The sequence below is a fragment of the Phalacrocorax carbo genome, chromosome 12, assembly GCF_963921805.1.
Source record: "Phalacrocorax carbo chromosome 12, bPhaCar2.1, whole genome shotgun sequence".
Classification (NCBI taxonomy): domain Eukaryota; kingdom Metazoa; phylum Chordata; class Aves; order Suliformes; family Phalacrocoracidae; genus Phalacrocorax; species Phalacrocorax carbo.
The window spans coordinates 18,201,114-18,226,710 of record NC_087524.1 but is presented as its reverse complement, the minus strand read 5'-3'; the positions used below and the strand labels follow the sequence as shown (position 1 = coordinate 18,226,710).

Below are 25,597 nucleotides of genomic sequence, written 5' to 3'. Positions count from 1 at the left end.
TTGTTGCACTGTGGTCTCACAATTAGAATTTTTTTCTTTTAAAACTGCTTCTCAAAAATAGAATTTGAACTTGTTATCAAAAAGAACTTTTGTTGCTAACGATATACATATGCTTGGGAAAAAAAGGACTGTGTTTGTCCATATGAATGGCCAGGTTCAGGGACAAAGCTATACCAGAGTATGTTTAGTGTGAACCAAAATGAATTAAGTTCTTTGCATACTCTGGTCACTCCTGTTTTAACACTTGCATGATGAGAATGACAGACGTTATGTTAGAAGGCAGGCAAATTTGCTCAGTTGTACATACAAAAGGCAACAGAGGCATAACACCATAGAGAATGAAGCCAGCCATATTATTCATTATTCTATATCATTAGTGTTGTAATTGTTATTATTAGATTTATTTATTTATTTATTTATAGGCCCGTTTTCCCCTTCACTTGAAAGCAAGCTGGGGTGTCTCCCAACAGCTAAGAAATATAGGAAGGCAGCAAAAGCACCAGACATTGAACTACCTTCCCCCACTCTCTTTGGGCAAAAATAATAAAATTTGCTACAAATCTATGTAAATACAACTCAGGCATTAATTAAAAAAAAAAAAAGATTTAAAAGAAAGCAAAACTTTGGGGGTCACACAATACTTACTGTATATGAGGGGACTGCCAATTTTAAAAGGACAGACCAATATGGTATGTTGATAGCTGGAATTAAAATCCCTCCCTGTTAAAAACCGGTTAGAAAGATGCAGGCATGCCTGTTGTGTTCCTGGCACGCTGCACTCTCTGAGACAGTTCTCTCAGGGGGAGTAAGAGGAATAATTTCTTTCTTTTTTTCACTAAGCACAGTGCAAACAGGCTGGATACACAACACTCCCTGCTCGCTGATATCATTAGCTAGGCCAGCCTTTCTCCTGCAGTCCAGATTTAACTCCGAGGCCACTCCTAATGGCTTTTAACAATATTTCACCATTCACTGCTGCTTTACTCAAGCCTGTCCAGGTGAGCTTGGTCCTGCTGTCTCATCAGTCACTGCTTCTTTTCCTGCTCTTCCCAGCAATTTTGGCCACACAGAGCCCATGACCCTGCTCAGCTGTTTGCCCTCCTGGGAGCAGCTTGAGCTGAAGCAGTACAGGGCAGCACAAGCCACTGGTGCTTTCTAAAGCCAGACTAAGAAAAAGAGCTTTGGAAATCTTATGAGAAAGCTTTAAAATCACCAGGGCCAGACCTCCCATGCCAAGGAAGCACACAAATCCTGCAACCTTTGGTTTTGAAAAGCTACTGCATGTAGTGGTTTTCATTTTTGGGGCATGTTGTTAAAACAGGCATTTTCTATATATTGTGAGGCAAAAGATGTCATAGTTTAGACCTTAAGGATGACCCCTATGTCAGCAAATAACTGGGGACATGGAGATTGACCACTCATAATCACTCAGCTGGGATTGGAGTTAATCTAGGTTTTGGTCTGACCAATGCACTTAACACAGATAATCCCTGTTGTTGTAAAGAGCTAAATTTGGTATCTCCCATTAAAGAGTTGGGAGCAGACGACTGAAGGGATTTTAGGTCACTGCAAGTCTCTCCCAGAGATACTTGTGCATTCTGAGCAAAGCATTTGAACATGTTTCCTATGGGACAGTCTGCTTTGATGCAGAAGAAAAAGTCCTGACCTTCCTGTATTACCTGAACTGCCTCGGGGGCTACTTTCTGTAAAACGAAGCCTTAGCTTTCCATCACAACCTGGCACCGTATGCTGGTGTGCTCAGATGCATTCACTATTCCCAGCAGCATCAGCAGATGTAGCTAGCATCAAAATGAAGCCCACCAACTTCAACCATGTTTCTAGGCTCTTTTCAGAAAATCAAAGTGGAGGAGAGAATCTTCCAGATTAAGAACACCTACCTATCATCTGGGCAATTGTCTTCTCATATTCTGAAACTATTTTCCTGTAAGAGGGAAAAAAAGAAAAGTTTTTGGCAAATATCATAATTGTTAATGCTTCCTTAGAAAAAATGCTACTTAATAACTGAACTATGGTATTTTAAAAGAGATACAGGACCCCTTCACATTTTTATATGCTCCTTATTATCTGCGTAACAAATAAAACTGACAGTTTAAACATTGTACCTGATTTTTAAATCTCCATGTAAATCAGTATAGGTGGGGGGAGGGAAAAGAGATTGCTTTGAAACAAATTCTGTTATTTGAAATGTGCCTGAAGTACATTACCGGTCATGATATAAATATAAACATAATCACATTGGTCTAATTCAAGACTTAGAGAGTCCGATTTTCCCATTACTTTCTCCCCTCTTCTCCATGTTTGTGTTTGCTTATTTTTAATGTAAACGTTAAGTTATAATTGGTAGCAAGTAAATCTAACAGGAGTAGAGTTGGCACTCATCCAAAATATATCTGATCTACTCTCCAAATGTGACTAAAAGATCCACTAGCACTTAAGAGAACAAGACCAAAATATTCAATTATGTAGCACAAAATCCATCGTGTCCTATTTCCCAAATCTGTTTTTGAAACAGAGGTGGCAAAATGTTACTTTTAAGACTATTTTATTTCATATAATCATGGTAGACTTTGATTTTCCTTCCTGAAAAGGAGGTTAGCCAAAATAAGCAGATTAAATGTGATTTAGAAAGATGATCCATCTCTTCCCAGAGCCAAATAAAGCTAATGAAATGAGACTAGCTTGATCTGTGCTTTGATTCATGAGCCACATAGGACTGTCTACGAAAAACAAAATTATCCCACACTTCATCTGAAGTGGATATTCAAAATAGCTCACTGGTATTTGAATAAATCTCTTTTGAAGTCTTAGCTCGCTTTCACTTGCTCCATTTTAGAGGTCTGGTGCAGTTGGTGAGGTTACAGAAAGGATGTGGGAAAATCCTGAGACAGAAGTCAGTAAGGAAAGGAGAAACTTGCAGAGCTCCCAAAATACTAACGCAGTAAGTCCAGTACCGCCTGTCTCAAATCTGAATCACAAAGAAAGCCCAGAAACCCCTGAAGAGGCCACCTGCCCCAAAGGTCAGTAGCATCTCACTTGCCCTGGACCTGCAGAGCACTCAGCAGAGCAGGGGTTTACTGCTTCAGCTGCTGCCTCCACTGGGATCTGCTCAAATGCTGCTTTCCCTGCTGCCAGTCCTCTTGTTTTAATTGGCTTCTTTTTTTTTTTTTTTTTTTAAACTATAAATGACACTTTTGAGAGCACAGATAGTGGCAAGAGTTTTCCCTTAAAAGGAAGGGATTGGTTTCATGTCCAAAGAAGATTACCTCAAAAGCCTGCTGTAAGCAATAAGGATTTTAAAGCCATGTCATATGCTTGTAACACCAGGCACCTTTAGGAAGTTTTATCATCCTAGGAAATGAAGCCAAGGATGCAGGGCAATGAACGCGACATTAGACACTGTTACAACACTTCCCAGCCTACACTGCACCACGGAAGTTGGCAGCAAAGTCAAATAACCTAATATATTTCTTATTTTTACCAGCTTAGACTAGTTCAAGTAGGTACTGCATTCTCTGCATTATCCAGCCTTATGAATCATGTGGCAGCTATTAAATAGAAGTGGATACTGCAATGGCACATTGTTTTTAATAATATTGGATTTGGAAAGCAAGTTAGTCAAGTGAAGTCTTGTTCCGGATCATTGTCAAAGGCCTTTTTCAGTCAAGCAGCCTCAATAATGGTCATTATGGCTGGGGAACCAAAGGATGCTGGCCACATCACTCCTCTCTGTGACGGCACATCTTCACCCTAGATTGACACACTGCATCGGCTTAACTCCTGGTATTTTATACGTTCATTCTATTTATTGACTTTCTGCAATTTCAGAAGTCATAAACCCACCAACAAAATCCAGGGTTACAAAGGATCTCCAAGGTCATATGCTTGACTTCCCTTACTGAGGCATAATCAGTTAGTCCTCCAAATAACCATATTTAAATATTTCTTGCCCACCTCTGGTTGTACCCTTGGATTACAGCATAGCCCACCCTGGTTTAGCTCTTTGACAGATATTACATTCTTACAACTTCTCATCTTGGCTGCTGTTCTCTGGACTGAAATTTCCTCCAGTCTGATGTTTTTCTGGAAACTATGCTGGACTCAGGATATTCCAGGTAGAGCACACAGGACTTGGGTAAAGGAGCATTGCTTCTCCTGTGGAAAGTGATACTTTTGTGCTTGTAACTCTAGATAATCCCTTCACTCCTTGTGTATCATTATGTTGTATCTAATTGCTGCATCTCCAATTTACCACACATGGACTGTTTCAACATTTTGTCTTCCAAGATAAATCTTTCTTTGTGCACACATATGTATTTTATAATTTTGTGATGATATTAGCCTGATTTTTTTCACTTTTTCTAGGGATGGGGCTGTGAGAAATTTGGCTTACATAATGTGGTTTTTTTCAAATCAAATTTCATTGTGGGTGTAGACACACAAGCAAATTACTGTGAGGAAGATGAAGGTACAGATCTACAGCGTGCCAGCTGCTCTGTGTCACCCCCTGCCCTCCTTTCATTAAGGAATAAGCAACCTCTGCCAGTGCCCGTTCGCAGCCGGCAGGCACATGCCTCCAGGCAGTTTCTAGAGAGCAGACCAAGTACCGCACTTGAGCACGTGCTGAACTCTGAGACATTCCTTACACAATTCCTAATTTTGTTCATTCCTTGTTTCGCTTCCTCGGTTCGACAGCTTGCAGCAACTCCTCTCCCCTTTTGCCTCATTGTGCATTTGAGGGCTGGGAGATGGTTTTCTGAAAGAAATAAAGCAGCTGCCCTTGCCTTTTCAGATGCTTCTCTTAAGATGCTTTGGCTCAAAGCGCTGTGCTGCTGCTATTCAAATCTGCCATGTGCGACTCCTGGCATCCATGCTACCGTTTGCCGAGTTCTGCACTGCAGTTGACTTTTACCTTTACTCCCTAAGTACAGCTTTCCTGGATATAAGCAGGAATTGCATATGCAGGTCATCGCTTGATACAGCTCATTGGCTTTAGCTTTAAACCACTGAGACATTTAATTTTTGGAAGAAGCTGGTGCTAGAACAGAAATGATTTTGAAGGAAAGTCAGTCTCAGAAGCAATAGCAGAAATTACTACTTAAAAGAAGGACGCTAAGTTTCCTTTTATTTATGAGTTTGGGGTGTGTGTGGTTTTTCTGTCTGTTTGAAGGTAGAAAATAATAGGCTTTAAAGACTCCATGAAATATTTTTGATTACTTTCTCAGATTCAGATCAATGAGCAGGTCAAGCTCATTGGTACGTCATTCTTATGGTATTACCACTATAGAAAAAGAAATGGCTGAAATGGGAAGCAACAGTGATTCTTTGAGCAACTCCACTCACCTTATCCACACTACAGTGATTTTTTTGTCCCTGTTACAAGTGGTAGGACCCAGGTTGGGAAGGAAGATCAGACCAGTTATGTGCCAGTACACAGATATTTAATGTAATAGAGGCAGGTTTGCAAGGAGAAAGAGAATACAACAGGTACAACTAGAATAAACTGAAAAGGCTCAAGGTCCTTCTGTCAGCTCTCAAATGGTGCAGCAAAATGCAAGATAACTATTGCTTTACTAAAATCAAGCTTAGCGTGTGCAGTAATTAAAAAATCAGCTCAGTTCAAAGAAGAGGGTGTTGAATGTCCTTGATAGTCAACACTCAGAGGCCAGAGTGGCTCCTTTGCAAGAAATGCTTTCCTACTGGCAACTGGGTTTTTGTTTTCTACTGTTAAAAAAACTTTACAATAATGCCCTGGAGGGAGCCTGTACTACTCATACCTATCTGCAAACCTTCACACTCCTTCTGTTGGCAAAACTGTTTGTGGAGAGTGAATTTTAAATTAGCATGTGCATACCCCTGCCAGCTCTGCAGGCAGACTCATTCAGTCAGGCAAGGCAAACATCTTTGCGCAATCTATGTGAGAATTCACAGCACAAACTGCAGGAAATTCTTTCCTTACATGAACCTAGATTAAGACCTCTCTTATCTCAGTATTTTGAGCATGTAAACGAGATTGGCAACACAGAAGTTTTCAATGATTACCCTGAACAGGGGTGCCCACCATGCAGGGCAAAGACAAAGTATCAGGTTAGGATCAATCCAAAGCCTGCAGTTAAAAATAATGACACAAATTCAGCTAACCAAAACAGCTGTACAACCATGGTACTCTGCATAGTATCCACAGGCTGAGATGAGATGCTGTCAGTGTGATTAGTGACAAGTTCATAACCCACCTCATTTCCAACACTTCCCTTCTGCTTTCTTCATATTTCTCTTTCCACTCAGATACTTCTCTTTCCTTGGCCACAATCTGAAACAAAGCAAGCAAAGGAAAAAAACCAAACCAAAACAGTAAAACCAAGTGATCCATTAAAGAGAAAATTAAATAACTGTACAATATTTGATTTTGATATGAAATCCTAATTAACAGTGGTATAGCTTTCAAGTGCGTAATGGGTTCAAATATAAGCACCCCCAGTGACTGTTTTCTTTTTCAGACTGCAAGATGCAATTAAAAAAGTTCAGGTGTGAAATCATACTTAAGTTTTGAAAAACTATCTTAGGAAAGTAGATGCAATGTTCTTGTTTCATGTCTCATTCCTGATTATAACATGGACACTTTCCAAAAAATACTATATTACACTACGCTGTGTCTGATTTGACCTGGTGCCAAACCTGAAATACTTCTGTCCATGGGTTTGGAACACAGTTTGTCCTCTAAGGGGGTTCTACTGCTTCCACATGCGTATTTAGGGCTGACCATCCATGGAATTTTATACCTAAAGGACTGTGTTCTTTTGTGTTCCTTTTGTTCACACAATCTACCATAAAGTTTGGAATACTCTAACACTACTTTGTACCCATTTTTAAATTGTTATTATTAGCCAGACTAATCTTATATATAGCTTTGTAAAATACATAATTTTATTCCTATTTCTAGCATCTTACAATTTTATATAATTATATAGCAACGTCAAGATGCACAGAGTACACCTGAGGTTAAAAAATATAAAGATACATTTCCATATAATGTCTGCTTTTCACTTCTGTCAAAAAATATAAAACTTACAGTGTAGTGCCCTTTGCTTTAGTAGCCTCTGGCGTGGCTTTAGCGTGGCTGAGGATGGTTTCAAGAACAGAACAAGTGTTCATAATATGAATCATTTGGGAGAAAACAGGAAGGAAGGAAACCACAAGGGGCACATCTTTTCTTTTCCAAATTCTGAAGAAAATTACCTCTGCTCTGGCGAGTCGTAGTGCAGAGTCTAAGTCTTGCTGGGGGTAGAGAAGACCTGTGGTGCTTTCTGCATCCGAGGTGCCGATCCGGGAGTACAGTGCACTTTTAGAGATGGAAACATCTGCTGGGATAGCAGGTTCTCTCTGTGTGTTTGTTTTTTTAAATACAAAGAAATGAACCATTAAATATGTGTTTAGCTCATATGTTTTCTGGGTGTAGTGCTAGGCACCAGGGTCCTGAGGTAGGACTAGAATCCTGTGCACTACTAAATTATAACAGCAATAACACTGACAAGGAACTTTGAATTTAGCAATCATAAAATATACATTTAAGATCCATAGTAAGCACCAAGAGAGCCATATTACTCTTGGAGAGAGGAAATAAAGACAGCACTTTGCCATCAATATTTTAAGGTCCTATATTAGAAGATATACTACTGTCTGATGCAGAGATTTCATTAAAACATCCACAACAAATGCACATCAGCAAAGGAAATTAGAATTGGAGGCAGAGAGCTTGTTAAGGGGAATTCTGCTTCCAAGAAAATTGATCAAGAACAAGAAGCAAAAGGACACCTTACTTTCTTGGGTCTGACTTGCCAATATACTGTATCTATCATAAATGGTATTACATAAAAAGTGTGAATATACAAGTGATGTTTCTGCCCCACTGGTATTCAGCATGCGATTAGTAAGTTAAATGAGGTTTCATCTGCAGCTGCCAATTTTGCTCATGTCAGTGGCCCAGATTAACACAGAAGGAGAGCAGTATGTGAAACAAGAAAGAGCAAGAGAGAGGTATGTGACACCAAGATGCATGAGAAGTCCTGCAAACAACTCTAGATACAAATAATCCAAGTTACAGCACATTAAAACCAAAAAGAGAGCAGACCCCTCTGCAGCAGGTGCACCACTACAGCTCTGTCCCTCTGTCCCCTACCTATACTTTGCATCTCACCATCAACCAGCTAACATGCACGTGCTGACCGCCTGGCTGGGTACTGCCTCTGGCAGTCTGGCAAACAAAATGGTCTTTCTTTCAGCTGCTGGTGGGTAACAAAATAATTTTGGAGGTGGCAGTGACTGTAACATTACTGCTGGGGTTTAATGTTCCACTCCTCTGTTAAACATGCGTGAAACTGGCCAAAGAAATCAGCACTACTGGGGCAGGGAGGAGAGGGACAGACAGCACAGATGCCATGGCCATCACTAGAACACTGCTTCCTTACAGCACTGGACTAAAACAGGCTGGAGAATCAAAATGTCTTTATGACATTTAAAATAAACTTTTTCTTAAAAAGAACAAACCCTCACGGAGACCACACGGGGTAGCAAGTTCATCGTGAGAGGCGTCTCTATGAGCTCTGTTATGTTTCCAGGCTCCAGAGCAGAGAAAGGGGATCCCCCTCCACCCACGCAGTGCTGGGACACCTATGACTACCTGCACAGGCACAGGCTACATCGTCCTCGGGATAATTCTGCGAGACAGAGACAGAGCGCTTCCACTTCACGGGCTGAGGAGCGGCTCTGGTTCCCGCACTGCCCAGAGCAGTCCCAGGGGAGCCCCCGCCTCGTGGAGCACCGTGGGGAAGATGGGCCTAGCCCTGGCCAGGGTGTGCTCTTGCACTTAAGTATTTTCCTTTCTCTTTCTTTTTATATGAAATTCTTCCTCCAAAAGAAGTTTCACAGGAAAGATCTTGTATCTGAGTATGGCAAAAATTCCTTGAATTTCTGTGACCTAAGAAGATACCTCACATGGTACAGAACATTCAAACACACTGGTTTCAGCAGGGAGGACACGCATGCCCAGCAATCCCTCTCTCGCTGTATAAGTGTACACACATCACTTGCTAAGCCAGTGTCAAAACTGCATTTTAAAATATGGAATGATTTTTTTTTTTTCATTTAACCTGCAGATTCAGTAGCAGAATTGTCCAGCTTTCAAGACAATTAGAATTATTTCTATGACCATGCTAGAGGTAGCCACAGAGAGGGCTGGACATGGCCCACAGTTTGTGCGGGTGGAGAGGGAAGCGAGTTTGATCAATGCCTTTTCCCATCCACTGACGGAAATGGATATTCACATAGAGCTTTTCAGGTACAGCACTTCCTTGCTGCTGAGAAGGGGATAACATATTTTTCCCATTTACTTGTAACTTTTGTGCATAAAGCAATATATTCCATTCCTTCAAGTTCACTAATGCAGTATGTTAGGCTTTAGGCTTTATTGGCAATAATTAAGAGTAGTAATCAAGAATTTTTTAAAATGAGTTTTTTACACCAAAGAGAGAAAAAGATTTTATGTTATTGTAAAAGCGGGTTGGGGTTTTTTAGGTTGTTTTGTTTGTTTGTTTGTTTTTAAATAAAATAGCAAAGTCACATTCTACTGCTTGAAGCACAGGAATGTGAAAGCGAGTGGACAATGTCTGAATCAAGGTTCAGCCCTCCTCTCCACATGCACACAGAGAGACCTCATTAATGCCAACACCACATGCTCTGGTTTCAACACAGTTAAAGGAAATTTTGTCAGATGCTGTTCCATAAATTATTCACTTGCTCACAGTCCTTCTTACAAAGCCCAGAATAATAGAAAAGATCCAAACACACTGTTAATTCTGTTGCAATCCCTTCTGAGTTCTCATGTCACTCACTCCTTACTGAAGAAGCTACATTAAAAATTACATACAATGCTCACTCGAGATAAACACAGGACTAGATGTTCTGGATATCATGTTTGTAGACAACATGAGGAAACCACACCAGCAACATTAAAAGACTAGGCAAGAAAATTTACTTAGAGAAAGAACAAGCTAAACAGTACTTACAAAATACCATACTGCACCTTTATTTATAGGAGACTCTCACTAATTTGCTCTATTTTTTGTTAATTTTTAATTTCATTTTAAACTTTAATTTCAATTAAATTTAATTTTAATAAACATGGGAGTCAACTGACTATTAATTCTAGCATTTATGGAGCCAGCCATCCCTTCCCTTTTCTGCTACGTTTAACCATGAACACACAAAATAACGATCAACTCCAACTTAAATAGGAGGTGCAACCTCAAACCCAGTGGATTCTCCTACCTGAGCAAAAAGCATCACAAGATCTATCAGAATTACATAGCCTATATTCTTGAAAGTATCTCCCAGTATGCAACAACTATGCAGGAGAAAATACATCTGGGACACAAGCTCAGACATCTATGTAAGTGCATAAATACAAAACCACATGGTGCTGTCCACAGACCTGAGCAAAGGTAAAACAGCCAATAAGAAAGACTACTGCTGGCTCAGCTCAGTACCCTAACTTCAGAAAAAATGTACTTTAGTTCCTCAAACACAAGGCAAGAAAAACTAAGAGAGAGAAAAGAGTGATTAAATCATCAAAGCTGCCTTCAGAAGAAAGGTTGTCCTGAAGATCAATCTGTTGAACTGTATGTATCGTGTTTCAAAAGCCTCCTGCAGCTTAATTTGCTGGATCTCATAAAGAGATTGCTGGAAAATATTAATTGTGGTGAAAGAAACACTAATTTCCTCAACCACATATAAAAACATGTCAAAGTAACTGCAAGGATGATAAAGATTTTTAAAGAAAAAAGAACATTTAAACCATTTAATACATACTTATGCATATTTTTATATAGTGCTCAACACCTAATACAGTTATGTTTTCACTAGTTCTCTCTTGCATTTGAGTAGATTGTTCAAAAGTAATTGTGACATGCAAACCAACTTAAAATTTCCAAAAACTATTGTAAAAACTCTTGGAATTCAACTGCTGAGCAGAAATGGTTGGTACTGGTCCAACCAGTATTGTCCTAACTCTGGAAACACTTCACACGAATCACAGCTGGGCTGCCAGGTTCCCTCTTTGGCATGAGCAACCAGTGAAAGTCCTCATGGTTTTATTTCAAAAGCCAATTTTACACAGCTCCAAACTGATGTACAATTCAGCAACTGTTATTTGCTGCCTCCAAATACTCCTATGCTGAGTAAATAGTATAAGCTGACCAACAGGCTGATGATATTACCCAAAATAACTCTGTCAATACTTTAAGTTCAAAACCTAACTGCTGAGAAGGTAAGCAGTTAATTGGGGTAATAATAAGCGTAGGGATTTATAAGTCACTGAACATCGCACAGAAAGATTAGCGTCTGCAGGGGATTTACTGCTAAATGTAGGTCACTGCAATCTTAGTGTAAATATTTGAGAGTCCAATGCAATTCCTCTTCTTTTCCCAGCATCTTTCACAGAAACCAGATATCTGACCAGAAAGGAACTAAATGCACATTGATTAACCGGCTGCAGTTATCTTGCTTCAAGGTCAAAGTGAAAACAAATAGAGAAAGGCACTGCAATGAAAATGAAAACTGTTTTTTATCATACTGTTTAGACGAATATGTATTTAGCCCTGCTGAACATTAGCTTGCTCTTTGCAAGCATTCCAATACTGCTTGGGTGTGTATCAAATGATCTACTCTTTTAACTAATTGATGAGTGTGCAGACAGGTCAATGGAGGCAAAACAAGACCTATTTGTGCTTGCAAGTATATTGGAAAGCAAGTAAAACCCAAGCATAAGTTCTCTGCTTGTAAATTTTTACTAGAAAAAATGGCATTCCTGTGAAGGAAATATTCCTCCCCGTCACTACCATGAGAGCTCCCCAAAGCCGTGATGCCCTATTCACATTTGTGCCGATGCCTTTCCTTTCAGTTTCTCTCCTTTCCTTGGATCTTCTTTCAACACCCAGCTCAGCATGTGTAGGGTGGTGGGCACACACCTGATTGGCTTTCTGTTCAAACTGCATCTATAAAACAAATGGCCACAGGATATCCTATTGGAGACTGTTTAAAAGAGAAGTGTTAATTCATCTCAACGCTGGAAGACAGACAACTTCGGCAATGTAAAAACGACTAGGCCTGCTGTTGTTGAAGTCTGTGACACGAAGTTTGGGAGTGGCTAAATAACGTCCCTTGGTCTGAGAACAACAAACTGCACATCCTTACTCTCAGCCCTAGTAACAGCAGAAAATGCTTGTATTTAATCTTTCTTTTAGGTGACCTAGTTTGCCATAACAAGTGCTTGTGTCTTTATTTAGCATCCTGTTCTTGTTACACCATCCTGTAATGGTTTAGCAAATGTTGAATGTAATTATACAACATGAAGAAAAGAACAGAGGCCAGCCAACCAGAAGGGAATTCTGCCAGTTAGCATCCAAATTTAAGTCACTGCAGTCGTCTGGTGGATCCTATTATACTTAATCCAGGCCATCAGTCACTGTAGGTCACAAGGGTTGTCATCATAGGCTAATTTAACATCAGCAACCTCCCTCTGAAATAGGCAAGTTATGCAAGGACAAAAGTCCTTCCCAGCCTAGCATGACACCCACAGTATTCAGCTAAAAGCATTCCTATGACTGGATCAACGTGGGTCTTTGTTAATGTCAAGATGCTGCTGGTCCTCTGTCAAAGGGTGGAGTTTTGCTTATTTTTCTCTCCTCACTTCTGCTTGTTGTTTTTGCTATCTTTGTTACACAGATTAATGGCATTTTCTACAAACTCACAGGAAATCCATTCCCTGTTTCTCTAAGGAGTTCATACACTTGCTTTTCTGTCCTGTTCCAAACAGAGTGATGACCATGTGCATCCCTAGAGCAGTGCAAAACATCACGCTGAGGAGGCACTAGCCAGCACAACATAGAAGCAGCAATAAAAAAAAAGCTTTAGAACTTCATGAATAAAGACACATTGTGTTGGGAGGCCTTTTTATCTTGGGAGCTCTACAGCCCTTCCAAGCCTGCTGTAGTCCCTTTCTTCAGAAGCCTGAAGGCAGGGGTGATTGAACTTCTAACTTCTGAACTTTGAGGGTCAAGGTGTCTGATTTCAAGCTGAAAATACCAACAAAAGGCAAAATACCCCCACAGTCAAAATCTATGGCATCTTTATAAGGAGTAGGTTTGGTATTGTTTTGCCATCAGTATTTTAGGGCAAATCTTGCTGCAGACAGAAGACAAATGGCCACCTGAATGCAGAATCTCTCTCCTGTGAAAGGTATGTGCCTGCTTCTAGCCTTCAAATTTGCCTTTTGTTCATCTGGATATAGCGGTACTCTGTAAGTGAAGCAGGTGACAGCATTTCCATGTGCAGTACTGCTTTCAGCATGCTCTTCCATGTCACACCGAGTTGTGCACAGCTTAGCACTGCACTCTGAAAGTCTTAGTTACCTTGTTAAAGAAAAAGCAGCACTCGGTTTCTTAGTCTGCACACACACACACACGGCAGGCACAAAACAGATACCTCGGAGCGGAAAGAAGACAGGGTAATCTGCCTGGCTAACTTCAGTGCTTCTATCCTCATTGAAGCAAACTCTAACTCCTCCTGTCAAGTGTTTGGTTGTGAGCAATCCACAGAAACAAACGTATTAAGAACATAGCAAAAATGTTTAACACATTCAAAAATGGAATGTTATATTTTAATGCACAGTTCTGACAATTCCTGGGTGACAAACACATCCCATATTCCTTTCATGACTAGATCACTGGTACAGAACTCCCGTTTTTGCTTAGTTTTGAGGTGGCTGTATAGATAAACAATTTTTATTAGGGGTAAGTATGAACAATACTTTGGGTAAAAGAAATGTTCTCTGAAGCTAAAGCTGTGTTTCACAGACCTCTCTCCTTTTGCCTTCATTTTATGTGAACTTATGCCAGCTGCTGCTCTCAGTTCAACCTTTGCTGTTTTAAAGTTTCACTATAAATATTCTAGAAAATATGCCCTGACATACAGAAGTGCTCTGCAGATAAATTCGCTTTTCCTAGAAGCCATGCCAAATTCTGCATTAGATAGATTACCAGAAAAACAAAGCCTAATTTTCATTTCAGCAGAACTAGGGCATAAATCTCTGAAAATGAATCTATGCATACAGACCTACTAAGGCCAGGTGTCAAGAAAACTCTCCACACATCAAGTCCTGTGGTCAAGCTTAAAAGATTTGCTTTTTTAAGACTTCTGCAAAACATATACATCAGTGGCATAGGACAGCTGAAAGTGTTGATGAAATTTAAGTTTAACTTTATGTATTATATGAATTAAATTATCTCTGCTCCTTAAGTTCGTGAAAGGCCAAAGTTAATTTGGAATGAATCAAATCATTTTGCTTCCTTCCCACCTCTCCTCCAAGCCTCCCCCCCCCCCGCTTTTCAGATAAGGCAAAGCATCCCTCCACCTATGTATAAACAAACTTAAAGAAAAGTGACATTTATATTTCTGCTACAAACCTGAAGTTTCTGAGCAAATACTGGGGGGTTCTTTTCTGCTAAGTCAGGATCTAGATATTCAGGCTGATCACATATTGAGGTTTTCTTAGATATTCTACTGAGAAGAGCATCAGCAGAGACAAAGGAGTCTTCAGGAGATGTCTGAAGGGTAAGGAGGATACAGAATAAGCAACAGAGATTTTGCCCAAGTAGTTCAGGCCAAAAGCAACACACCTGCCTGCAAATCTTTGATTCCTAGTAATTTCATGCCCCAGTGTACTTTTGAATACAATTCATAGGTGTAAGAGACAAACATGAAGAATCTTCCTAATTTAAAAGCTGAGTAAATTTTCCAAGATTAACATGAAGTAAGTACTATTGGGACCTCTAAAGCAATGGCTCTCAAACCATGGACCACAGGCTACTCTCCATACTTCTACAACAGTTTTCAAGCAGTTACCATAGGTTTTGTTCATACAATAGCTTATGTTCAGTTCAGGCATCTCTAAGGCAGAACAAAAACTTTGAAGACCACCAAAACTGAGGGAAACCTCAGCAAGACTCTTTTTGTAGTCTTTACAAATTATTTTGCTGCTTACTGGGGATAAACTTAGTTATGTTCACAACTATAACACCATCAGGATTAACACACAATATAAGGGTGGACGGAATTAGAATGCAAAAACAAGAGCTCTGGGATTTGAGTACCCAAGACTCCCTGCAGTGAGGAAAGCATCCAAGCTCATGAAAAATGTTTTGTGAGATGGTATCAACAGCGTCGTTAATATAAGTTAAGCATAGTATTAAAGTGAGCTGCTTCTTATTTTGACTACTCAGTAAATATACTGTCATATAGATTAGCTTGCTTAGTGCTGTAGGCATTTGTGAAACAAGTTTGCCTGGAATAGTGGAGGCTTTGAGGGAACCTTCATGACTTTGAGAACCAATGCTCTATAGTCTGTATGTAGCACAGGCTGGAAGCCAGGAAGCATTCACCACTAATTCAGATCCAAACCAGAGAAGCCACTGAAAAAAAGTGATTTAACTGGAAGCTGGAATGAGTTCTAATGATCAAAGAAGTGAATGCCACATTATCAGCATCAGATAACAACAACACAGTTAACAGTTTATACACAAATACGAAAGGTCTTTACCAACAAGATTTTGAAATTTTACAGTACCTGCAACAGAACAAATCATGTCTCTATGTTTATATAACTCCTTTATTTTATAGATAAAATATTTCTTCAAATATTGGGTTAAAACACAGTGTAAAAAGGCCTGTGTTAGGAAAAAAAAAGTGCTTCAGTGTATTGACTTGGAATAAGTTATCACAAGAATGAGTTAAGCTATGGCAAGAATTCAGAAAATTCTTCTGAATTCCATCAGTTCCATCAACCTACCTCCCTCATTTGTGTCCTACCACATGCTGCTACCAAGATCTTGAAGTATCAGGTTGAGTTTCACTCTACTTTCAAGATCCACCTTTACTACCTATGGCATGAGAAATTTCTGCAGGGAAATTATTTCCAAACCCTTATAATAAATTACTTACTATTTCAATAGTGTCTGGAGTTGTTCCTAGGGTCATGGGCTCTATGTCTTTCTGCTTTGACTTGTCAGGTGACTGTAAGTGTGCCTCTTGGCTGGCAGCTAGGACTCGGGAAGCTGGATGTTGTATTTTCATTCCAGAGGATTGCTGAGCTTCAGGGTCTTCAAAACTTGACCTGGGAAAAGATTGTGTACATGCTTTCAGCATGAAGAACAAGGCCTTCACAATTCTGCTTCTGGTAACAGCTAAGGAAGTCCTCTTTATTACTTTCATGTGTGTGTAATATATACCAACAGACACAAACACAGATTGTTTCAACTCAACTTTATATCATTATATCTTTTAACACTTTGCAATATCCTTTCAAAGCAAGGCACCAGAGTCAGCTAAATAAAATCAGTTCTATTAGAAATGTTATGCACATTCCTGAAATATTTCTCACTTGCCTTTTTACCCCTTTCTCATTGTGACCTACATCACTCCAAACGAACAACTTTTACTAACAGGAACAGACGTCCTTAACAAGCAAAATTTTTGGAAGTAAGTATAACCCTTATATCCTGCTCTTATGAACTAGACTCCTTGTTCAGAAAATATATCTAGGAAAGGCCAAGTGAAAAGTTGCACATAGGAGATTTCTATAGATTGACATGAAAATGACCTCAGTATCTGAGAAAAAAATTGTAAGGAGGAAGCCACAGTCTAGTGAAAGAGTTGCCACTGTGACTCTATTTAGTAAGAATATGAAGGCAGAATATATGCCCTTTTTCCTTCCCATGATAAAACTTCTGTATCTTTGCCCTCTATTCTCTATCATCTGTGTACACAGATGGGAATCTATTTTTAAATAAACAACTCTGCAACACAGAGGCAGAAAGAGGAAGAATTGCCTGTGTACGTGCTGTGATGGTAACCCAATCCCTGACATTCTTTTTTCATTGCTGAGTTTGCTTGCAGTGACATACCCAGAGCATGGTGTTGTGGAATCAGACAGCCTGATGGGAGGTGATTTGACTGGGCTCTCGTGCTGTGCATCAAACATTAGGTATAAAGACTGTTTCTTTGGAGTGTTATCATCCTGCTGGCACAGGAAAAGAAAGACTTGTTAAGCAACTCAACCATTCTCCATTAAAGCTAATTCAGGCCACTGAAGCTTTAAGTGACCAAATGACTTGACAGACAACCAATAATACAGGACTGTGTATGCTCATACTGAGATGATCCCTTTAAGGAAAAAACCATTAAAGAACAAAACCTAAACAGTTCACTCTTTGTAATGGCTCTTCTTCTCCCACTTTGGGGTTAATCAGATTTCTGGTCCTGTCAGGCAGGAGGCATCCCTTGACTGAAAGAGTTACTAAAATATTCATTGAAACCAATGTTATTCTCATCGTTTTAAGCACCTGACCTACACGCTTGATCTTTCTAACTTCCCCTGTGGATGTACCCCTACTGGATCTGGTCAAGCTATCAAATCCATGAATTAAATAGAAGTAAGGCAAAACAACTGATAGTGTGTAGTACTGCATTCCATATGTCACATTCTTTCTGTATTCTCTCCTGATTCCCTCCATCATCTTATTCTCAGTTTCTTAAAATAGTTCAATAGTTGATATAGACATCTTTGTACTCTACACTGCTGGAAATACTGATTCTCTTTTAATCTCCAGAAAGAACTACTATGATGCTAGCTTAAAAATAAAATAATGAAATGAAACGAGCTCTAGAGGATATAAGAGAACAAAGCACATGCAATTTACCACAGTTATGCCAATTTAAAGGAACTGGTATTGCAAATCTGCTGCAGGTACATTATAATTAATTTAAGGGGTAGCGAGGCTGATGGCATTATCAGGATAGTATATTATGACGAGGAGATGCAAATGAATGGAAATGGAAGTGAGAACTTACAGGCACAGAGGAGCCTATTTTCTCCATATATTCTATTTCATATGAGTTGCCATATTCCAGTTCTGCAACAGAAACAAAAAAGAGCCATTAAATACATGCCATGAAATTATTTTTGCATAAGTAAATGAGATCTCTTCTCATTTACAAGGGCCACTCATTCTGCTCAATACTTTTCAATGAGGTGTTAATAGAATATAGAGAGAGAAAGAAGGTGGTGCACTGTTTTCCAGTGATCTTTGACAATGAACTTATGACGTGTTTCTAGCAAATTCATTTGCCTGAAAAATTTCAGCTTCATCAATTTGCTGAAGATTCTGCCCCAGGGGCCAGAATATTAACAAAGTTTCAGAGGACTTTCAGAGCACTGGTAACATTTCCCTATCGTGTTGTCACAGAAAACATATTTTTCAGTAATTGGTAATGCTGATACCAGTTTCCTTTAATGTACGCAGAAAGATTTTAAAGGCAGTTGAGAAATGAAGTCATTTCTATTTCTTAATGTTTATTACACAGTTCTTAATTAAGAAGGACTACTGTGGTATCACTTAAGATAAAAAGACACATAAAATGCCTGTACTTTGATAATTATTCGCTATATAAAACACCTGCTCATTGAACAAGGGGTGACAACAGCCCAGCTTACTGGGCTTCTTTAACATTTTAGTTGCAGACAAAAAGCCTATGGTGGGAAGATTTATGAAGAACCCTAAATCTAAACCCTAATAAAAATGCAAATCTTTACTGCTTCTCTATTTCTAATCTCCTAATTACACTGGAGGGAATAACCAGTATTTCCTTCCAATCCATGGTCACTCAGTAGCGAGCTGATATAGATGCAGACAGATAAAACACAGCATAATGGAAAAGAGAGCATACCTTCCTGCAGCCAAATAAAATCAAAGACTTCATTCAATGACACCTTAATTTAAAAGTTTAAAACATCATTAATTTGTTCTAATGCTGTATTTTGCTCTGTTCTCATGAGTTAATTGAATAAACCACTTGTAAAATTTCACTTCCGTTATAGATAAATTCTAATGAGTGGCACACTAGCATTTACATTACAATAGAAGTATGTACTAAAATTCTCCTAGGTTTGGGCAGCTGTTGAAAAGTAGGGCTTGTATCAGGAAAATGATAACCATCATTAAAACATTTGCTTTTTAAAAACAACCCAACCCTACAGATACTCTCTTACCTGTGTTGTTAAAATTTTTTTTTCAAAGGGTGCAACGTGAGTTTACAACACTCAAATTCTTATAACAAAAAGCACCATAGAATACAAGCACTGTAATTCCACGAGTCTATGTATTATGTCAAACAACCTCTGATGAGGAACAGCCACAAACTCTCAGCACCTGACATGTGGTAGATATTAATAGTAAAACATCTAAGTGAAGAGAATGCTATAACAGCAGGCCCCTCACATTTAAATTCCTAGCACCGTATGTTTTAATGGTAATAGGGGACAACCTCCTGGTATCAGACACAAGCTTCTTCCTAGTGAAAGCAGAAACAAAACTGAAACGATGAGATCCAAACCACCTCCTGGGTGCAGCATTGGAGGAAAAAGCATGAACTACCAGATCACAGCATCCAGTGTTTGGTAACTGCTTTTCTGTACTTCATTTATCTGCACATAGTCCAGTGAGGTGCCTCACGAATGTTTATGGCGCAGCTTTAGGAGCCCAGAGGGCAATCGGTGAGTGAGCGTATAAGCACCCTTGTGGGCAGGAGACGTACTGACACTGGCCTCTGCTGGCACAGCCTGCAGTGATCTTCCATCTGCCTTGCAGGGCAAGGGGCAGCTCTGCAATTGCAATCCAAACTGACTTTTGGGACAACCAGTATTTAACTTAACTGATTTAAAAAAAGCAGAACAGATGGAAATACTTCAACTAGAAACAAAAGAATAACACGGCTCACTAAACGGTTTGTTTCATGTCATTGCTCTCAGAAGTTTCCAGCACAATTAGGCACCATCTCCTGTCCTAAGTATATCCTCTAAAACATCATCTTCATTCCAAAATCTTAGGCCCCGGTTATCTCTATATATCCAAAATTACAAATGCCTGGGATATCCCATGAAGTAAGATAATTATTTTTTAGAAATACATACAGACTTACTAAGTGATGTTCTCCAACTCTTCCTACAAATAGCTGAAGATTACATCAGAATTTTCTGCTAATAATTACTGCTTATTTCTGGTCTGCAGACAGGAAAATGGCAGCGGTTATAAGCAGCACACGCAACAGATGAGAGCTGGATGTATTGACTCAGTAGCTGGGCTGTATCCATACAAACGTAGCGTTAGGTTACCAGATAACACTCATACTAGTATCTAGGAGGGGTAAAAATATTTGCACTGAGAAACAGCCCTGGAATTACTCAAAAATTTCTCAATGCTGCAGGAGCAAGACTGTCAACGGAAAAAAATTATTATTTTTAAGAGATCTGAAAAGCAGAAGCATTGTTGATTATAATTAGCATGTAATCTGAAACTCCGACTATACCATGCAGCACACGAGACAAGACAATTAGCATTTAATTAGGAGCTTTGCTCACTTTCTTCTACCAACTTTGATAGCTAAAATGATTGCCTTAGAGTGTCTCTCACTATTCTTTTGTTACATTTCCTTCCATATAATTTCCATATAATTTCCATTTTCCCAGATTTTGGGGGCTTATTTTCTAAAAAATATTTCTTTAATTTATTTTTTTTTAATACAAATGAAGTGAAGCTGATGTCTAAAATTTATAATTTGACAATAAAGCCAAATGGACTTATCCAGACTGAAATACTTACTGGAACAGAATACTCAACAGATATCCAAAAAGCCCAGGCCACACAATCGTATAAGCACGTGAACATGAACATGTGCAGTCCCACTAAAACCCCTGTGATTATTCATGCCTTTTAATGTCAAACATATTTGACCTAAAAGCTTTGCAGTTCTTAATTAGGCAAAACCTCCTCAGGCTCAGTCTAAAACGGCATAAAGTAGCTTTAATGGTAGACTGGAACATAGTTTGAAAGGTTAGGGGGGAAAAAAAAATCCTGATCAAGAAGTTGTTTAAGCCAAGTTAAACTCATACATTCTTCCCACCCACAAGGCTGAAAATCTGGCCTTGGAGCAGATGTTGCAAAGCAGTATTCCCTCTGGTAACCCCAGGGAAGGCCACACACAAATTTTCTAAATTCCACCTCTTCCACATTTCACAGACCTGGAACAACAGTTCTCTTAACAGCTCTCTTTAGCTCTTTAGCTTCCACCTGCTTCTAGGAAGGTACCACAGGAGAAATCTTAATTAACTTAACGAGAAGGAAATTTTATCTGGCACGTGAATGGTGACTATCTTCCGCAGGGAATATCCTGGGCATTTTTATGCATAAAGATACCTGGATCCCAGGAACCTGGAGGAGAGATGGCATGTTAAGGTCTTAATGCAATACACAAACTCTGGGCAGAATTTTAACCTGGGACCTTCTCATTCAGGTTAGAGGAACACGCTCAGGCAAAATCAGTAGTTCAGTGACTCTGGATCCCAGAGCACTAACTGCCAGCGGTATCAGACCCCAGTCTCCCATGAAGGCACAGACAGAAAGGTAGCATGAACAGAACACAGCATGTCTACATTTAACCATACAAAGGAAGCAAAAGCCTTTATCAGAGGGCCCTTTTCATTTTCCTTTAAGCTTCCTCTCTACAGTTTCTTGAAAACTCACGGTGGGACTACAGGGGTCAAACATTCAACTCCCTGGTAATTGCCAAGTTCCCCAGAGTGGTGCAAAGAGCATAATTTTTTAGGGTTCCTAAATAACAGTTCTCATTCAGCAAAGTATATGCCAACATCCTCGAATGTACCAAAACCCCGCTCTCAATAAATATAACATTAGCTGGATGCAGACACTCCTTTATAGAGCATACCCTCTGTAGGAGAGCTGAACTTAGTCTCATTAACAAATGTAGACAGATCAGACGGTTGCGGGTAATCCTGTTTATCTGTGTTCAGGTCCACAGTCATGCAGGTCCATTTCTGACTGGTCACCGAAGATGCCAGTTTCTCCTCATCTGTCGCATGAACCACCGTGGATATAACGGGAGGTGTTTCTGGAGTAGGCAGTGGAGTGGGATCCTGCATAAAACAAGCGCCCATTAATTCCATTATATTTCATTAACACTTTGAATAGTCAACTCCTTAAATTCCTCTGCAAGACCACAGTCATCTTTTTAACTCCATACTCTTTACTGCAGCTCTGTATGAAATATTTAATGGAAAATATTAAAGTACTTCATTCAGAACTCTCCTAACAGCAAGTTTTCCCAGTATAACTAAGCTCTTTGATGATAAACACTTGCATTGCAAAGCTGCCTTGATAACAAGGAAGAAAGAACACCCAGAGCTGTTTAAATCTGTTAGGCACTTGACATAAGTGTCACGCATCACCCATGACCGAAGTCTTTGACTACCAAAACTGACTTTTTAGGCTTCCCTCATGGGAGCGAGCCTTCGTAGGTCTGTGAGGTCACGAACCCTTTCTTCACTTCTAGGCTGTCAAGCAGCATAAATTAAAGGGTAGGATGGATAACAGGAAGGCGAACAGCAGCATGGAAGGAGCTGTGCCACATCAAAGCACTTGACACAGCTTTTGTAGGCAGAACAGCTTTTGTTAACTTCTCTTCCAAGAAAACCACCTGCTGGCAGTTTACAACATGGAATAAAACCATCCAAGCACATGGTCCTGGTAGATCAGCCCACTTGTTTTATTTCTATTTCCCTTCCAGCCCACCAGTTTGATGCATTTAGTTTTTTACTTTCTAATCTAAAAATTCCAGGGCAGATAGTTACATCTAGTTTTTCAGACAACTGATTGAAGATATTTATTCACATTGTCGCTCCATTGTAACATAGGACTTTCCAAAGTACATGCACTAATTGTCTAACTGGAATTCCCAGACCAAATACTAGATCTAATATATGTTGTATACATGCTTCTAGAGACCCAAAGTCCAATACCTTATGATTATAGGCCAGTGTGCTGTACTTGAACACCAATATGTTTATATTCTTTACAAAAACCTATTCTATTATTAAATGTACAATTCTACAATTAAATAAAACAAATTCTCCTTTTTTGCCCCTAAAAGAACACAAATTACATGCATCAAAACATGGCAGTACTTTACCTGAGAAGGAGGATCAGATAGTGGGGATCTTTTTGGTGATTTTTTCACCCTAAATGTATCACTGAAAATAAAGTTAAAGCAGTTAATATGGTAATACCAGCAATGGGTCATTTCACACTTAGCAAGAGACAGGCACAGACAATGCAACCTTTGTAAGCCCTTCTGCTTGAAAATCCCATCCATTAGGCAGCAGCACCACAGAGAAACATGCCATAGGTACATACTCTTGTCATGCGTTTGGAAAAGACCTCAATTCCCCAAAATCTGAGAAAGGCAGGATTGCCATATTTTTCATGCCAACTACTGACACATTTAGAGAATGTAGCTGCTGCTCAACTGCAATTCAAATCCCTGCGCCACCACAGACATCCTCAGTGGCCTTAAGCAAATTATTTAGCTTCTGTTTCCCCTCTGAAAATTAGGTCTAAAACACATCTTTAAATGAGCTTTAAAACTGTGATAAACTTGGGCAGTAAGCTCCAATGACCCCATAAATCATTAAGAAAAAAAATGGCATGCTTTGGGTGAATTACATAAAAACAGCTAAGGCAGATGCTGCTCCCAAGATGCCAGAACAAAGCTCTATCGTTATAAATGTGCACAACGGACCCCCTCCCTCTTTAAAACAAATAACAGCAAATATGGCGATCCTGCTTCCAGTTCCCCTGACAGCTCACAGTGTGGACTGGGAACACAGACACTCGAGCCCCTCAGAATCCCATAGGTTTCAGTCAGGCAGAAGGAATGAAGAATAAACTTTATGTTTTGGTGTATAATTATGAATGTTGCCTTTTATGTTTATTCACAATTGGTTAAAAATATTTTCTAGCAAGGAAATAAACTAGTTATCCACCTGTTGTCTTGATGCATATTGCCAGAGTTATTCAAACACATTTTTGCTACTAACTAGAACAGGGAGAAAAAGATCACACCAAAACTGCCAATAAAGACTTAATGTTTGAACTGAGATGCAGTAGCAAAAATTACTGCCCACCAGCTCATCCCTGATCAATGAACGGCAAGATCAACACTAGAAATTATGACGGTGGGTTTCAATTGGTAAAGGGTAAATCAAAAACCACATCTAGAGGGGAAAATAAATTGGACAGCTGAATATCGATGTGTTCGATGCTACTAATTATCTAGTTCTGATGCTAGAAGTAATTAGGATAACTTATTCTTTAAGAAGGAGAAATACTTTATGCAGTATTTACGAAAAACTGATTGTACAATGTTGTTGTGTACAATGGTGGAAATATGTTCATGTTTTAGCTCAAGGATACAAAATATATATAGTTTTTAAAAGAGGGTCATCTTTGATAGGCAAACAGATAATGAGGCAATCGATTCCTCAAACTCATTCACAGCAAGGCATCTTAATTAAAATAGCTTTCATATGCACCAGTGAAGTGAAATAGTTAACATAAAAGCTTCATGCTGAATAATAACTGAACATGCTGCAAAACAAATGAGTCAAATTTAAAAAGCCCATAAATCAAAGAGGAAACTTGAATTGTTAGCTTAGAATTACTTACAACAGAGAACATACAGACATCACATCTTCTACCATCCTAAGACAAATAAGACAAAGAAAAGAGAGACAGACAGAAGGAACTGACAAAGAAGATAAACCTACAAATACTGTTAATGTTAATGTGTTAAGACAATCTCACCATGCATATTTTCTACCATATAATTATAAAACTTACTTTTTATTGTGAAATATGTGGGCAGAAAAAAAAATATCCATCAAGTCCTTTAAAGTTTTCAAATTAAATGTTATACTGCTGACACGCTTTCATCTTACAAAACACATTTTTCAAAGCTGAGGCCTTTGAGTTAAGTTTCTATCCACATACTGAGCATCCTTGCCTTCCCTGATGGTAGCCACCTGCTTTCTCTTCAAAACACCGTATTTGTTATTATATGGGATGTAAAACTGTTCTTGAATGGCAGCTAAACTTAAGAGCACAGTTATGCATCATTTTTTTGTGTCTGCTGATTTGTTATGACAGTACAGAATAAGCTACTTGACCATTTCAAATCATTCACCTAAGTCAAGAAAGAAAATATTTCTTTAGATCTCATCTATTTTGGCTCTCACTGAAACTTAACTTTGTGTTCTGAAAGAACAAACTGATTACCCCAAAACCAGAAGCAAACTGGCCAAACAATTAAGGCTAAGAGAAGTTTTCACCTACTTATAAACTTGGCAGCTTCTGTTCAGCTCTTCTCACATGCAATGCTCTTGAAAGATGACACCTTGCGTTTCTAAACACAGCCTCCAATCATCTAACAGTTTCGGGAGCAATGTCTATACGAGCCACCTCTTTTTATTCATCACTATAAGCAGGCACTTGGGACGCATCAGCTGCTCTTTGTTCGGTATCATCTGAACAAGATGATCTATCTCAGAACAGCTCAGCACTTA

At 39.2% G+C, this 25,597-nt stretch overlaps 1 protein-coding gene across 11 annotated transcripts in view; it reads right to left on the bottom strand.

The window, feature by feature from the left end:
- The window catches only part of TACC2 (transforming acidic coiled-coil containing protein 2), a 122,899-nt gene that overhangs the window by 7,402 nt on the left and 89,900 nt on the right, over window positions 1-25,597 (bottom strand). For 4 of the 11 annotated variants that reach the window (XM_064464323.1, XM_064464315.1, XM_064464324.1 and 1 more), the window contains 10 exons: window positions 24,702-24,737; window positions 23,167-23,227; window positions 21,907-22,114; window positions 17,977-18,038; window positions 17,031-17,146; window positions 16,069-16,240; window positions 14,535-14,675; window positions 7,255-7,398; window positions 6,252-6,328; window positions 1,899-1,942 (listed from right to left, as the gene is read on the bottom strand). In XM_064464323.1, coding sequence (XP_064320393.1) covers window positions 1,899-1,942; window positions 6,252-6,328; window positions 7,255-7,398; window positions 14,535-14,675; window positions 16,069-16,240; window positions 17,031-17,146; window positions 17,977-18,038; window positions 21,907-22,114; window positions 23,167-23,227; window positions 24,702-24,737 — 1,061 coding nt within the window. The other 7 variants (XM_064464316.1, XM_064464318.1, XM_064464317.1 and 4 more) reach the window with 7 other exon arrangements.